We start from the raw sequence: 16,834 nt of genomic DNA, 5'->3' as shown, positions 1-16,834 counted from the left end.
AACAAACTATTATGACTCATCTGTTATTAAAACCAGTATCAAGAAGAAAAGAGACTTAAAATAAAATGTGTTTTTAATTTCTTTTCTCATTTTTATTAAAACCATACAAACATTTGTAGTCCGTTATAAAAGAGCAAAGTGGCTCTTCTGGCGGAGGGGCCGTGCTGGGCACTTGGAGCTCCGCTCTGAGCCAGATGTGTCTGGCCTCTGCCCCGGGGCCTGGGAATCCCTGCTTTCAAAGTCTATTCTTTATTGGCCCCAGGATGCTCCCCCATTTCCTCTGCTAAACCTACAGAAAGAGTACTGTATTTACACATTATATATAAAAGAGCACAATAAATGTGAAAACTTAAAAACAAAATCAAAGAAAAGTAGAATGCATTTCGCAAATCTTAACTTTTCTGATAGTCAGACTTTTCTTATATAAATGTTTTCTGTAATTTTTATCTTTTTTCCAGGTCTCACAAGACACTTTACATGTTCTTTTTTTGTCATAATTCACAATGGAAGATTGGCAGTGATCTTTCTCTTCACCGACAGGCAGATACGTATAAGGCACATACCTCAATGTGATTTCCTTCTTTCAAAGGAAATGATTTCTACTTCTTTGAAGAAAAAACATAAAAAAATAATGCACAGCTACAAACCAAAGTACCAAAGAACAATAAAACAATTTGTACCTCATTGCTTTGACGCTGAATAAAAGGAAAACTACTCAATATTCTGTGTTCAGTCACATCAGACTGCAAGGCAATACTAACACTGTTGACAACGTCACTGCCATACTCGACGGCAGTACACATTCTGACTTTAAGAGCTTTGGAGAAAACAATACAGATGATTTCCTATAAAACGAAACACGTCACTTGACAGCATTTATCATAATGAAGAGGGAGATTCATGTGCTGTGGACCGCCGTCGGTCGCTAAAACGTGAAGTACTCATATCTACTTATGTAAGCGTACATTAAGCACCAAATGGGACCTTTGATTCATCGAGGAGGAAATGTCCATTTTTCATATCGGCTCCAAACAACCGTGCAATCCAACGTCAATAATCAGATAAACAGAACATAAAAAAACACTGTTATATACACTTGTGAGTACCTTTCCAGAGTAACTAAATCAAGATATCAAGGAGACGACGATCGCCGGCGCCTCGAGGACTCGGATGCGTTCGATACCGCACCGCAGTTAACTCCGGACAAAAACACCACTCGGTAAAACTTGGTAGAAGCACTGAAACATTTACAGATTCACAAAAATAACGTACAAACAAAATGACAACAAATGTAAATACACCACTTATTAAAAACCTATGATATATAAAGTCATCATCAGGGCCTGTTAAATCAATGACCCGCCTGCTGTTACAAGTATGGGCATGTACCTGTGGGATGAGAAGGGGAGATACTTGGCACACGGGCTGGTCTATGTACTCATATAGACAGTGTTCATGTTTAACCTCGAATACATGCATTTTTACCGACAGTGCGTACAGCAAAAACAGCGACAACACACAGAATACTGTTTTAAAGAAGTGAACTTTTGCTCACCTTCACACAGAAATACAAACAGAAGAGCTTCCAAAAATAGCCTACATTCCAGAAAAGGAACACAACTATTTATCTTTACATCGTTTTGACACATCCCCCTTTCTGTGTGGGATGAGATTTTTACAAAATAAAATGGGTTTGGCAACTGCCGATTCCACAACACTTTTAAGTACATCATAAAGTTCTCATAATTGCCACTTTGGTCTTAAATCTTCACATACACCAGAGTTTTTCTCTTCCTTTGTTTTCCATTTTGTCCTAAGGGAGGAGAAAGCAGAGCGAGAGAGAGAGAGAGAGAGAGAGCGCAGCTACTGAATGATAGCAAGGAACTTGGTCTCCTCGGCCAGTGTGGTGAGGAGAGAGCTCATGTCCCCGATCGCCATGTTGTTTAAGCCGGGGGCCACGCTGTGGAAGGCCGCGGATGCTCGAGGGGTGGTCAGGCGCGATGAGGTCCTGGACAGACCCTGGAAGATGGAGGGACTCAACACACCTGAGACCAGGCTACCCTGGTCATAGCCATCCTCCAGCATGGCGCCAAAGTCCAGACTCACCCCCTCGTCTAATACACCAGGCGCATTGCCCTCCATCGTGCTGGTCACCTGGTCTGTACCAGGGGAGAGAAGGGCGGCCGAGTTCCCGCTGCCACCGCCAACAACTTGGCCCACAGACTCGGCCATGGAGTTGAGCAAGCACTCGTCCTCCAGGACAGGGAAGGAGGAGGCCTTGCAATCCAATGGTTCGTAAGAGAGGCAGTCACCAAAGCCCTGCTCCAAGTACCCATGGTCTGGGGCCTCCAGTTTCAGCCCAGATACCTGATGTGCAAGGGAGCAGTGGTCCCCACTTCTCTGCAGCTGTTGCTGCTGGTTGAGAGTAGCCTGGATCTCGCCAGAGTTCTCTGGATTGAGGTACTGCTGGGTCCTGACCAAGTTCCTGTAACCGTCGGGCGGGCGAGGGACATGGACCTGCCGATTGTGATGAAGAGCAGTTCCCTGGGAGAGGCTGGGGAGGACGTCCAAAGAGGCCCTGCTTAGGATTAGGTTGTTCCCGATCTGGCAAGAGGTGTTGTGGTTCTGCTGGAAGTGGCTCTGTTTCGGAGGTCCCTGCTGAGGAGGCCCATTGCTAATCTGTGCGAAGTTAGGCCTTCCGAAGGTGTTTGTAGAGTTGTTCCCTCTCATCTCCATGCAGGAGTTGGGCGGTGTCTCTAGCTTCACCGCGGGGTTAACACAACAAGCACTTTGAGACTGATGAGCCTGGGCACAACTGTTCTGGAAATCAAGGGGCACTTGCTGCTGAACCACCATGTTTCCAAACCTGCCAAAAGGCGCAGATACGGGTCCGTGTTCAGCACCCGACCACCTTCCACACTGTGTCTGGTGGCTTTGTTCCCTCTGAGGGGACCTGTCAGCACTCCCGGAGCTCACTTCATTCCACTGGATGGGAAGCTTACTGGGGCTCGTCCTCTCTGCTGCCGGCTGCGGCTGGAGACTGTGGGACCCAGCGAAGCCCATATTCAACCCTGACGTCTGGATCTGTTCTATCTCCTCCATCGGTGGATGGGAGGTGTCCCTTTGGCTAGTAGCTATTTGGTCCTCAATGTGCATGTAGGAGCCACCGTCCACCTGCTCCTGGGAGTGGAGATACTGCACCAGGTCATCTGGGAGCATATCCTCATCCCCGAGCAACAGGCCAGGCTCGTCCTCCATGGCCAGGGCTTCTAAGGCCGCGTGTTCAGCGATGCTCGGAGTGTACGGCGAGTGCTGCAGGCCTCTCTGCAGGTTGCCCTCAGAGCGCGTGTAGTTCTGTAGGCTAAAGCTGCGAGTTTCAGGTGTAGAATGATGAGACAGAGGTGGAAGAGGGTGGAGGTTGTTAAGGCTGTTGAAGCGTTGTACTGGGGGCAGACTGCTAATATCACGAGCCTGCGTCCGCACGGGGTCACTGGCCCTCCGGTTCCCATTCAGTGGTCCCTCGCCGGGATAGAGGACCCTCCTCCTGTAACCTGCATGTCCCGTGTACCCGTTGGTGTACCCGTTGGTGCCATCACCGCAGCACTGTGGCCTGACTAGAGGCGGCAAAGACTGGTTGCTACCACCCTCATCCATCATGGCCATGCGAGTCTTCAAGCTCATGCGCTCCATGTTGGGAAGAGGCGTGGGAGGTGGGCCGCCAGTTGCTGCTGCATACTTGGCTTTCAGGTGGTAGTGCTGCGCTGGGGTTAAAGTGAGCATCCCCCGTGACCCCCCTCCTCCTCCCACACCTCCTCCTCCTACACCTCCACAGCCCCCACCTGAGAGTATTCCTCCACCCCCTCCTCCTGTCCCACCTCCGTAATGGCTTGCCTCGCTGGACCGGCGCGAGGCATCGGTGGAGATGGGGTCGTAAGAGTCGGTGGAGCTGAGGTTGTGGTTGCGGCGGTGGTGGGCGGCTGCCGTCGTGCCCTCGCTCTGGGAAGCCTGGCTGGAGCGCCGACTGGAGAAGCAGGGGGAGATGCCGGAGGAGCGCCGACTGCTGCTCAGGTAGGCCGAACTGGTGGCGCTACCGCTGCTGTCACGCCGGTCCCGGAGCAAGTTGAGCACTGTTAGCTCGATGCTGCCCAGCTCAGCATGAGCAGGTGGCTGAGGAGCAGACACCCCCCACTGCCTGCCCGGACAGGATCCTGGGGAGAAACACAGACAGGGAAAAAAGGAATGAATAACGTTTGGACAGTAAACAAGGCCGATTACAGGAGGATGAAAGAGAATGAGCCAAATACGTGTAAGTGGGGGAGAGATCCCTCAAACAGGCAGCATTTGACCATGAAACCCTGTTACATGCTATTCTCTCTGATATGATATCCGGCTTGATATGGTTCTGATACCATTTCCCAGCGGAACACTACATTTTAAGCATCTGTTTTGCCTGAATGCTTCAGCCAAAACGGGCCAAGATGGAATTCAGGATAATATATTTCTCAAAGCCTGATTTGAACACACATTTGCGGTGATGTTTATGTTCTGTGTACAGCTGCTGTTTTACTGTGAAAGATGGCCACACAAGCTCAACCACGTGGGGGAAATTAAGATACTACATGCTTTAGTGAACTTGTGAGGGATGTAGACTTTGGTAAAACTTTTTAAGAGCATTCAGAAAAAGGTTCTCAAACCCACTTGGACATCACATTCAATCATTTACGAACAAGATGACACTGAGATAACCCTTACCCTTCCCCAGGATGTTGGGTAGTGTGGAACCTTTCGGGGGCGGTGTAGGGGACAGGGGCCCCAGCCTGGGCAGCGCTCCATTCACCTGCTTCAGCCTCTCCATCTTGATGTGCTCCATCCAGCGCACGGGGCGGCCAACACTCCGCCTCGCCTGCAGGGTCAGCATGGCCGCGGTCGCCGTGGAGACTGTGGAGTCCATGATGGGGGCCCGCTCACCCACACACTCCACCTCCACCTCCTCTTCGTTGTCCTCTTTCTCCTCGTCCTCCTCCAGCCCCTCCCCTGGCGAGCGTCCGGCGCTCACAGCAAGCTGGACTCCACTGCGGGGATAGGTGCTGACGGGGGGCTGGTCACTGCTGCATGTAGACTGACCGCCAGGGCTTGGCTGAGACGTCTGGCCGACACAGGCCGGGGAAGAAGAAAACACGGAAGATTACCAAGTTTATTTCAGGAAACACAAGGGAAGGTAGACAGGGTCACAAACAAATGATACAATGTATGTGTTCCCTATGACATTAGACAATGATCAGACCATTATGAAAGACAATTCACGTGTTCATATAATCATCTTGCGTAATCACGGCAGTCTGAGCCACAGAACCGACTGCAGCAAGTTTTGCACATTATTGGGGCATGAGTAATGCCCCCCCCCCCCCTGTGAGCCGGGCCGGACAGACACGCTCAAAAGAGAGAAAAGAGAAATCATGTTTGGGTTGTTTTCAGAGGACAGGCAAATAGGATAAAAGGCCTCTTGTGTGACCAGCTAGAGCATCATTAAGTTGTTTACTGGATTTTAGGAACTATGTTACGCTGAGGAATAATGGAATTACTTTTTCTGGCATTGAGTATTCACCCTGTTTACTGTTGAATGAAGTTGGCAGCACAGCGGAGCCCTGGGCAGTATCAGGCATACTTTCAGTGCCCTCACAGCGCTGCCCAAAGGCACGGGCATTGCTCAGAAAGAAAAACGCATTCCCTTCGGGAAACACCATTGCCACTCTTCAAAGCGATGTGAAATGAGCAGACTGTGTGGGATGAAGGATCTGCCGGCAAATCTGCCGTGTTTTGGGTGACAGTCGAGCGGTTGTGATGGGATGAGAAAAGACGATTACACTATGAGCGAGACGGGAAACAGTGAGACTCAGAAAGAATATTTTACAAATGCAATGTGAAGGGATACCTATCTCACCTGATTACCCACTGTCCTTAGAAAGGGAAGGAGAGAAATGCCGAAGCATTGGATAGAAAGAGAAAGTTTACTCATTAGAGGAAGTCAGTGTTAAATGGGCATGCCCCCAATTCAATGTTAAATCCCACAGGAACGCTAGGCATTTAAACTCGCGATATTAAAGTAAAGGAATTAGTAGTAAAAGTATACAAAAGAAGAATCATAGTCGGCCTGAAATAAAGTCTTACCATAGGCTTCTCTGTCTTGATGGACTTGACCTGCAGACGTTCGTCCTGTTTTGAGGTAGCATGGTTGTACTCCCTTTGGTCCGTGTACCCACCCAGGGGCAGCTGCCCTGGAGACCGGCCCTGGCTGTTGCCCCCATGCTCCCGTTGGGGCGGAGGACGCGGGTAATCGCCGCGCTGTTTCTTGGTGACGTGCGCCTCCGGCCCGTGCACCGTCTTCACGTGCTTGCGTAAGGAGCTGGGGTCCGTGTAGCGTTTGGTGCAGCCTGGGATTTTACACACATACGGTTTCTAAGAATGAAGGGAGACAGATAAAGCAGGGAGGAAAAAAAACCCGTTGCTTGTAAACACCACATTCAAGCAGCAAAGTCGAAGGAGCATCATCGTCTGGAATCGGGTTCGTCAGTACCTCATTCGAGTGTGTGCGGTTCTGATGTTTCGCCCGGTCGGAGGCATTGGAAAAGGCCTTGTTGCAGCCTTCGTGCTCACACACGTAAGGTTTCTCTCCGGTGTGCGAGCGTAAGTGAGTCTTCAGGTTTTCCAGACGGGAGTAGGCCTTGGCACAGCCCTCAAACTGCAGGACGAGAGAGAGAAGAGGACATCACTCATGCGGTCTGAATCTGCTGTTAGCAGCTTACATGTAAAACAGCTTTTCATCTGAGCAAATAGCTCAGTTTCCTTACTGTGCACTTGTGCGGTTTTTCCCCAGTATGTCTGCGCATGTGGACCACCAGCATGTACTGCGCCTTGAAGGGCTTCTGCTCTCGAGAACATTCCTCCCAGCGACACACAAACTCCTTCTTCTCCCCGTGGATGTGGTCATTGTTGATGTGCTAGAAAAGATAAAGGCACTTGATTTGTTGTTCAGCTTGAGGATTTGTTTTGAAATACAACGTTCCCTTTCCTGTTTTCCATTTCTTTTCACGTATATATTTTCTCAATTCAATTTCTCTCTTTGCTTCTTCCTCTGCCTCACTCTGTTGCCTCGTGAGCCTCAGTGTCCGATCAGAACAGGATTTCTGAAATAAAACCCTGTCACTTCGCATCACATTGGGCCCTCGCCCCCTCCATGACAAGCGCTGACAGTTGTGCTGCCGTGGCAACTTCCAATCTGAGGCTTAGGAAGGAGGGGAGGCGGGAGGGAGGGAGGGAGGGAGGGAGGGAGGTGAGGAGACAGGGCGAGAAATCTAAAGTTCAGTCGTGGCATCTGAAATGCGAGGGCTTTACAACTCCAGCCAAGCATTTCTTTTTTCTGTGAGCACCACCTTTCTCTTGCTCCATCCCCTCCTCTCTTCTTCTTCTTCTTCTTTCCTCACTAAACTATCTCGTAAAACGGTCGTGGTGGTAGATGTTACAGAGGAAGGAAGGAGGTGAAGGTGGAAAAACAAAAAAGTCACGCAGACCCTCTGGGGACAAAGTCAACATCTGGCTGTCTTTCACAGACAATACTGTCGTGGCCTCTGAAGTGCCTTTCGGGGAGCAATTTAAAGCCAGCGAGACAGACACAATATCCTGACCAGTAGAAACCGGTATTATTACATTCCTGAGCAGCGGAGAAGAGTCTTTTTACCTCGGGGTTGAATGAAGAGGGACGGGATGGAAACGGGAGAGAAGGAAGGGAGATAAATAGAGACTTGACTTTGAATGCTCTTCAATGTCTGGGGAAAACATGCTTTCTTTGAGCTCTTACTCGCAAGATTGTTGAGCGATAAAACACGCAGCGCCAAAGCAAATAAAGCATTCAGGGACAGTTCCCCCTCCGGGCATGACACGGCTCTGACAATGGCATCTTTGTGCCTTCCCTGCACCCTGCCCTCTGGCCAGATCATGACCCCACATATAACCATAACCGTGACATCTACCAGAAAGCGCCCCATTTTTCTTATTCTTCCTTCAAGACATTTTGACCCTAAGTCTGCCACTGCACTCATTTCCCAGTGGTACTAAAGGGGGAGTATCGACAAATGAGTCAGCGCAGTAACAGCAGGGTGTAAAGAGTAAAGCAAAGAGTAAAATTGACGTTAATAAATCCGCACCAGGACCTCCATTATTCTCGCTTGACATTTTCTTAATTCTAAAGTGACAAAACAAGACTAATTCCACGGGAAATGATTGGGGACTGGATGACCACAGACGTTAGTGAAGTTTCCCCAAGATTGATCTCCTCCCCACCTCGGTCCGAGCCTCAGAAAACACTGACTCGTCTTCTCTGTTTCTTCCTCCATGTGAGGGAATCCCTGTGGCAAGCAATCGGTCTGCCGCGAGCAGCGTTCAATATCCCCCGGCTGAGAGCGATGGGAGAGCGCCGCGGTGTCGGATCACGCGGGTTGGCTGGCACAACACGAGCGCATGCACGCACTTGCACACACAGATGGATACACACTCGCACCCTGTTTGTACAAATGGAGGAGGTCGCTGACGGGTGTGATGCATGAGCCTCTGAGCTGACAGAGAGGGGGACAGGCAGCGCGGGGAGAGGGGCCGCCGGAGGAACCTAATGGCATGATCTAATGGCAATTCTTATTGAATCAATAATCTCCATGCTGAGCAGACAGGCCCCGTTGGCCGGCTAAATCGACAAACAGGTGCTGATAGCGGCGGCGCGGCAGGTTATTCATCTTCCCCCTGCCAGCTTATCGGCCAACAACTGTAAAAACGCCACCAAGATGGATTTAGGAGGGAGTCGCACGACAGGGAGCGCCGGGGACACTGAAGCCGCCTGTGACGTATGAGAGGTGCACACACACACACACACACACACACATATATACACGCAGGTGCAGGCACTGTTTTCTTGGTCCGGACTCATCAAGGCAAAAACATCCATAAATATAAATAGTACTAAATCACACAAACACTTGTTTTTTCTTTTCTAAAAAATGAAATCCTCCAATTTAAAATCATTTTTGTCCCTCTATGCTCAAACCCATCTCGACACACATTACTGTAAGAGACAGAATCCGATCTTTTTTTCCTCCCCTGTTTCCCAGCGTTTGCCCACTTCAGTATCCGTCTCCATGTCTCCTTATCAAACTCTCTCTGGGACACAGCCCTCATGCATTAGAATGCGAGCGTGCATGAAAAGAGGGCCTGTTTACAAGGCAATTTCACTGAGCTGTGGGACCCGCAACACCGTTTAGCTTTATCAAACACCGCCTAATAAATCATATGCTCTTTTGTGATGTCAGTTGCTGAAGTGCTTTGTGTAAAGAGAGGGAGGAAAAAAAGAGCATGAAAAAAGGCAAAGAAGGGAGGGAAGGAGGAGGGAGGAAGTAAAAAAGGGGGAACATTTTTTGTGAGCGAAGGTAGGAGGGAGGATGAGAGCAAGTGAGCGAGCGAGCAGGGGGCAGGGAGCTGGAATTGGCATGTGTAATTCAGCAGTCTTTTCATCTTAGAGTAAGATACTCTTGACAGATAAGGGGCCTAATCCTTCTCCTGATCAAGAAAAATCTGCATTTTACCAATTAAAAGCCTGCGCCAGCAGCCAGAGAGGGGGGGGGGCTTCAGACTGCGCCCGCGTTTATCTCCCTTTAACACCGGGGAGGCGCACAGCGGCCCGCTCAACTAGGCTGCACACGGGGAGAGCCAGCTCCCCATCGAAGAACAAGGACATCACAGCGCCACCTAGGTAGACGACCTGGAACCACATGGTAAGACTGTGGAGGGTGGGAACGACACACACACACACACACATACACAGACCACCAACCCCATCAGACACCCCCCTAATGGATAGACTGCAAGTGCAGAGCTCCCGTTTAGATTTCTCCACAGCGCAGTATCAGTAATACATCAATGAGAAAATAAAAGCTTGTTGAGCGAGGCCATATTAGGCAGTTATGGGAGTGTGGGGTTGGCATCTCCAGCGACAAAGCAAAAACGAGTGAACAAAGCCCACTTCAAGAGCGACATTAAAGAAGCCACCAGGCCTTATCTTTAAAAGTACTCCCTTCAAGGGGGAAAGAGGGGAGGGAGAGAAAATGAAAGAGAAAATGAGAGAGGGAGAGGTTTATGCCCAAAAAAAGGGGAAGCAAAAGAACGTGGAGCTGAGTGGAGAGGTATAGAGAGTTGAAATGTAATAAATGAAATAAATACGGCAAACTACAATTGACACCCGCCTGGCTTTTGCTGACTGGGTAGGCCAGATAAGTGAGCTAAGTTGCACAGATCTGATGTTTATCTTATCGGCTGCACCGAGGGCGCTTAAACGCAGACGATGAAGGAACGCCGCGGCACGTCACGGTGAGAGCACGCTTGAGTGTCAAAAATACGCACGAAGAGCGCGGCAGGAGTGCTCTTGAGCGAGGTGGAAAGCGATGAGGGTGGCGTGAAGGCTTAATTCTAAAATTAGGCCAACCACAAAGGAAAAGGGATATTTGAATCAGTGCAGCGGTTACTTTTGATACTTCTAAAAACATGTTTTTGCATGACGCAGACTGTCAATACAGCAGTCCCACATTCTCATCATTGAATATGAATCTATGTGTAAACTTTGTGCAAAAAAAAGCTGCTGGTTAAATTGGTTACAAACCAAGGAGACATTTTTTTGCTCATCATGTTTTTTTCCCCAAAGCCATTTCAGAAGACAAGTACAAGGGGGAAGGGACGTTCCATTGTTTGGTTATTTGGAAATCCCCCCCAAACCCCTCCCAGTGTGTGGGGAGAGCCACTGTGGTCCAAATACTGTACTTATCCTATTACTGAGGGGGGGGGGGGGAGAGATAAGAGCATTTGCTCGTCCGCTCTGCACGGATTCTGTAGGCGAAGACTTGTATTGGCATCTCTCTGCATATCTGCATGTGCATGGAAAATGAGAAATAAAATGCAATGTCAAGAAAGTCAAATGGCACGAAAAAAAAAAAAAAAAGATTTCTCGAGATGGGGTAAGAAAAGAAAAATGTAAAACTAATAATGGTTTTGTTGGTGTCTGTCTACACGCGAATCTGATAGTGAGTGCGGCTTGGCAGGGTTCGGCTGGATAGTATATGAGGAGGGATGAGAGGACATTGTTTTGCTCAGACGGCCACCTGGTGTGACTACAGCAGGGGGAGGATGCGAGCGAGCTTTTCCTCTATTAAGAAGCCGTCCTCCCCTTCCTTAACTCATCCTGCCCCCTGAAACCGGGGCAAGAAGTTGTCAAGATTCTCAACCTTTGAGTCGAGCCCTTCAAACACGGGAGGCAGCCCATTCCGCGCTGAGGATATCAATTATAGATAGGGGTTACCACCGCGGCGGAGGATTGCAATGTCAAGACGGCAAATAGACAGCTGTGGAGAGCTGAGGATCTTTCTATCAGATGTGTGCTGATGTGTGTTTCATGTGTGTGTGTGTGTGTGTGTGGATACACTCCGGCGTCCCTTGTTCATGGCATCATATTGGTGTATTTCCACCACTTCTCCAACTTCAGTGTGCTCTCTCAGTCGGCCGACATGTGGGCGGTTCACAGGCCGCGGAGCGAGCAGCAGAGCTAATAGCGTCAGTAATAATAATGTCATTAATATTTAGCTTTAACAGCGAGTGAGCCATCCATCTCCCGGGCTGCGTGAGAGTTCTGATAACGGACAGGAGGCCGGTCCGGTGTTGTACGCAAAGCTCACGTCCCGTCTCTGGGAAGCTTGACCCGCCAAATCAGTTCGCGGCTGTTCGGCTGCGAGATGTGCTCTCCGGCTTCTGAGCCCATTACCACCGTCCCTGGATCCAATCAGGAATCCGGCAGCAGTATCCCGTGCAGACGGGGGTCGTGGCCTGATAGGAGGCATTGTGCGGAACAGCACAGCTGCGGTTTGATGTTGCAAGGATCTCCTGAGCTTGAGGAGAGAAACGCTGAGCGCTCTCGCAGCATACCAACGAAGAGGCCGTGGAGTTTTGGTGTGTGTCAAGTGTGAACACTTCTCTGCCCACAGGATGTGAGAAAGTGAACTGTGAAATATCTGCTAAACAGCAGCAAGCAAGCACTTGATTCAAAGAGGGTTTCTTTTGTCTTCCTAACCCTAACTGTTTATATCAATTCACAGTATTTCTGGATGTTGAAATTGTATATTTGGAGTTGTACAGAAAAGCTTGATGTAGACAACCAAACGTTGTTGCTGGACCGTTTTGTTTTTTGTTTTAAATGTGTGATACTCACATGTACTAGCTGCTCCTGCGTGTCAAACTCACGGCAACAGTTCTCCCAGTGGCAGTTTGTCTCATAAACCAACTCCGGCTCCTGCTTGCTCTCATCCTTGTCCCCTTCCTCTTTCACCAGGGTCATCCCATCCGGATGGTCCTGAGGAACAACAGCAGGAAAAGTTCCAGTTCAACAACCGAGCACGTGACGTGAAACGGTGTGAATAAATGAACTTAATGCCAACGTAAAAAAAGAAAAGAAAAATGAGTAATACGAGGTCATGAAACTGTATTTTTTTAAATAAAAAATTATAATATACTGAAGAAAAAAGTTAAATAATAAAAAAACATACAAAAAGAAAAACGACAGGATCTGCCTCCCTCTGCCCAACATCAATCTTTTAAGTCATTTTTGACGGCCCTGCTGGTTTACATCTAAGGCACAGCCAAGAATGATTTGGTCACAGGTCTCAGTGCTTCTGTGAATCTGGCCTTGTTTGGCTGCCGGGGAGGAAAAAGTGTGCAGAGCGGAAATGTAGCGCTGAAAGCCCCGCTCTGTATTTGGGGGGTTTGTTATACGACCGGGACCGGGCGTTTGAGGAACCTGCTGTAGGTTGCTCTATTAGCACAGACATATTTCACTGTCGCAGTTAGCAGGCCGAGTGGAGCGGCGAGGTGGTGAGGGGCAAAAACAGGAGAGTCTGGGCTCCTCAGGCTGAATGTGCTGCCGCCTGCATATCCACTCTAATAAGCTTTTTCCTGCAGATGCAAACACTTGCTGTTATCACATTTCTCTTTTCCAGCCACTTAAAATTTTGATTAAACAAAAGCAAAAACAATTTCCTCCTAGTCCCCCAAAGATCAATGAATTGTTGATAAGAGCAGGGTGGGAAGCAGGTAAATAAATACACTCCGTGGCTGGTAAGCTTGTCTATTGTTGCGTCCCCCTTTGGCATGTGACCAGTCATGTTGTGGGCGTCCTATTCCAGTGCAAAAATCTAAAAAAAATCATTGTGAATTCTGGGATCTACCAACCAGTTTGCGGTGCGATAGCTGACGGATATGTTTTAATAATGCTGATGATTGATCCTCACCTGGACGCTCACTGCGCCTGGACTCGGCAACGCTTCCTCTGGTTTCATTTTGGAGCGCTTGTGGTGCATCGGGTCTCCCGTGCTGCTCACTGCAGATTCACTTGTTGGTTTGATCTGTGGAAACGGGAAATATTTCATCATTTCGAGCTCTCCTATATCGATGATTTAATGTCATGCTACTTGTTTTTCTTAGGTTATCCTCGATAAAATCATCAAAAATGCATGTGATGCTTATAAGTCAATGAATCATTGACTTAATCAAGCAGAAAAAACAACTGCAGTTAAACCATAATGATTTCCGTATCAGTCCCAGACTGTGCAAATGAAAAACTATGCAATTCACTGAATCACATTAGCTCCTCTAATCACGGCAATTAGAACAAACTCATGGACCAATTCAATGAACCATTTACTGAACCATTGGATGACCCGGCTTTGGCCCGGGCTTAAATGCACCCTTGGGGGAATTCTTGTTGCAAACAAAGCTCACAAGAATAAAAGAATTAACAAGTTTTTGTAAATGTGAACTCCCTTAATGTTGCTGTTTTTCACGGGACTCTCAGAGTTGCAGTGATTATTTCTGTCTCTTAAACATGTAACTATCTTCGCAGAAACAAATGAGATTCGGCCCCCAAAGCAATATTCTGTTCATTCAGGTGAAGGAAAAGGCAATTTTGGCGAGCCCAATTTGAATGAGGCCTCATTCGAGATGACAGCAAATGCGAGGGATGGGGAAAGAGCGGAGAGGACGGGTAATAAACATTGAATATTTACTTCAAACGCGGGCCCGCACATATAGAGTAAGGGTTGGGGATGGAGAGAAAAAGCCCCTTCGGATCCATCCATCCATGTCAATATTCCCTCTCTATATCCTTGTTCTCTCTCTAGTGATTAATGGAGTCAGCAGTGGGAGTCTATGCTAACAAGCCCCTTGTTGTTTGCTGCAGGCACGCTCAGTGCCGAGCTCGGCAGTCTAAAATCAAGAGACAACACAAGTCGGAGGAAAGTCCCTGGAGATGAGCGAGTGGAAGGGGGGGGGGGGCTTCCTGTACCACGTTAGCTCGCTGCGATTCTCCGAGACGTGGCTGGCATGCGACGCCGCTATCTATTACCTGTGATGATGAATCGCACAGGCGCCCGCCGGCGCTCTCACCTGTGAGGAGTCGTTGGAGAGGGCTGCGCGCTCGCTGGCGCTCAGCCCGGAGGGGGGGATGCCAGGCATGGGCCTCTGGGTGGCGTAGGCCGGCGACGGGTGGATGAGTGGCGGGCTGTGGCCAAAGGCAGAGCCCACGAGGCCCTGCTGACGGCCAATCAGCTGCTGGTGCACGTGCAAAGCCACCGGGGTTGGAGGGTAGGCGAAGCTTAACGCTGGGCTGGAGAGAGCAGGAAGGCAAAAAGAATCAAAAGATTAAACTTCACCAAAACATCAGTTGCAAAGGCAAAAAAAAGGGGGAGAGACAGTGAATAAATGGATTGTTCTGGATAGCTTCTCCTCCCTGAGGACAATCTGACAGGAGACGGTGTGGTAATGCTGGAACCACGGGCCTGCCGGCAAATCCCTGCCAATGAATGTTCGGCTTGTTTAACACACAGTGAATTATCACGTGTTCTGTGTTCTGTGTAAGGCAGTATGTCATTCTTCCACTGGGCAAACGATACAGATGATAAACAAATCTGGAGTGTGTCGTATGGCATGTAAATAAAGCTAAATCAGTTCCCTGTCCCCCTCAACCTGAGAAAACTTTGTTTATCTTCAAAAAAAATCCCAGAAGCCACCACAGCTCCTCCGGGGTCTGCGTAACCACAGGTGAACGGCCAGATAAACACGGCTCCGTGTGGCTCGACAGCAGCGGCATCCATTCATCCTGCGCCTTGACGCCTCCGCTCGCGCCACGGCCCCATATGTCTGCTGATCTTATTACGAGCCGAGTGGAAATCAATGGGCCGAGACACATTTGGGGGCCCATACGCTTGTCATATCACTCATCAGTCTGTTGGCTCTGGCTATTTGGGTCCTGTCACCGGGACAGTGGCCGAGCCTGCAAGCGTGATTGATCAGGCTCCGCTTACAGATCGCTGATCAATGGCTGTGGGTGGGGCCATGGATCTTTCCTTCCCCACCCCCCCTTTCTCTTCTTCCTTTTCTTTTGCTTCCCTGTGCTCGCCTCTGGTACCGCGGCGTGATGTGTGTGATGTTTCCATGAGGTGTACCGGATGACTGACACGAGCCGCCGGGGAGGCAGGCCGACTGGCTGGCTGGGAGATCGTCACCCACACGGGGGTTTGACGTGGACGCTTCCTTTCTCTCGCACAGAGTCTATTGCAACTACAGTAATATCATGGTGCCTAAATACGGATCAATGATATTAGAAAAATGATTTACAACATCATTTCCCCCGCGGAGAGGCTGCTGTTCGCTCTATCGTTGGCACATTTGAGTCCCTGAATGACCACCTTGAGAGAAACGCAGTCAATCAAAGCTCCGGAAAGACATCCTGACAGCAGAAGTTAGTGCATAAAAGCTCCAGAGAATCTGAATCCTACATTTCCCATAATGCAACTTGCAAAGAAAATTCCAATGCACTTCTCTACCTCCTAAAACTCACTGCTTTCCAACCACACACTTCCAGTTTGTAACGCAGGCTTTCTGTTAAATTGACATCCCAAGCCCAATCCCAGATAAATAACAATAATAACAACCAAATCACAGTCCACTACCTGATGGCTCCGGCGGAGAGGTGACCGTAGGATCCGCTGGTGGAGGAGCTGGAGCGAGAGTTGTTGAGCATGGTGACCAGGGAGTTGGGTGAGTTTCGGATCATGGTCTGCAGGTCAAAGCTGTGCTCGGAGAGGGGCGAGATGGGCAGCGGGCGCTTCCTGCTGGGCCTTGATGGCAGCCTCGGGCTCGAGAAACGGGAGTCTGCGTGACGAGGAGAGAGGAGGAGATCGGGAGTGAGGTACTGGAAGAGAATGATTGTGAAAGTGAGAGGGGTAAAAACGGTCTTTAAAACTGTAAATTCAACTTCATCTGCTCCCTCGTTTGTATGTTTTTCATCAAAGAGCATCAGCTGAATTCATACGGATCAAAAAGGAACGTTGACGTGATTTCTGTTTGACTCCATCCAAACTCTAACCTAATCTAACCCTAACAGATGACATTTTTGTCAATCATCAGACAAAGGGCTTCTCTGAATGAGTGTTCAGCTGTCACTTGATGCACTGCTTGCATTTCATCCATGAGAAAACATGCCTTTTATGTTGGAGAAATGCTCTGACTGTGTATGGTAATATTTAATCAAGTCCAATTTGACTCGTTATTCAAATGCGTCAGTGTTGACTGGAAATACTAAAAAGGGGGTTTGAAAAGGTAAAAGGCGGAAACGGCGCCACCATTCTCTCTGCGCACACAATGAGCCACGGGTAGAGATTAAAACATGACTTGTGTTGTCTTTTCACATGGAGATGTC

General features: G+C 48.9%; 1 protein-coding gene across 1 annotated transcript in view; it reads right to left on the bottom strand.

The window, feature by feature from the left end:
* Nucleotides 1-75: 75 nt before the first annotated feature.
* Nucleotides 76-16,834, bottom strand: part of gli3 (GLI family zinc finger 3) — an 85,568-nt gene continuing 68,809 nt past the window's right edge. Inside the window, exons 7-15 of the mRNA XM_079292267.1 lie at nucleotides 16,086-16,287; nucleotides 14,521-14,740; nucleotides 13,368-13,481; nucleotides 12,293-12,433; nucleotides 6,849-6,998; nucleotides 6,575-6,739; nucleotides 6,169-6,456; nucleotides 4,753-5,146; nucleotides 76-4,208 (exon numbers count right to left, since the gene is read on the bottom strand). Of these exons, the coding sequence (XP_079148393.1) occupies nucleotides 1,864-4,208; nucleotides 4,753-5,146; nucleotides 6,169-6,456; nucleotides 6,575-6,739; nucleotides 6,849-6,998; nucleotides 12,293-12,433; nucleotides 13,368-13,481; nucleotides 14,521-14,740; nucleotides 16,086-16,287 (4,019 nt within the window). The 3' untranslated portion in view covers nucleotides 76-1,863. The remainder of the gene's footprint in view (nucleotides 4,209-4,752; nucleotides 5,147-6,168; nucleotides 6,457-6,574; nucleotides 6,740-6,848; nucleotides 6,999-12,292; nucleotides 12,434-13,367; nucleotides 13,482-14,520; nucleotides 14,741-16,085; nucleotides 16,288-16,834) is intronic.

The sequence above is a fragment of the Melanostigma gelatinosum genome (assembly GCF_949748355.1).
Source record: "Melanostigma gelatinosum genome assembly, chromosome: 20".
NCBI classification, from domain to species: Eukaryota; Metazoa; Chordata; class Actinopteri; order Perciformes; family Zoarcidae; genus Melanostigma; species Melanostigma gelatinosum.
This window is presented reverse-complemented; position numbering and strand designations above follow the sequence as displayed.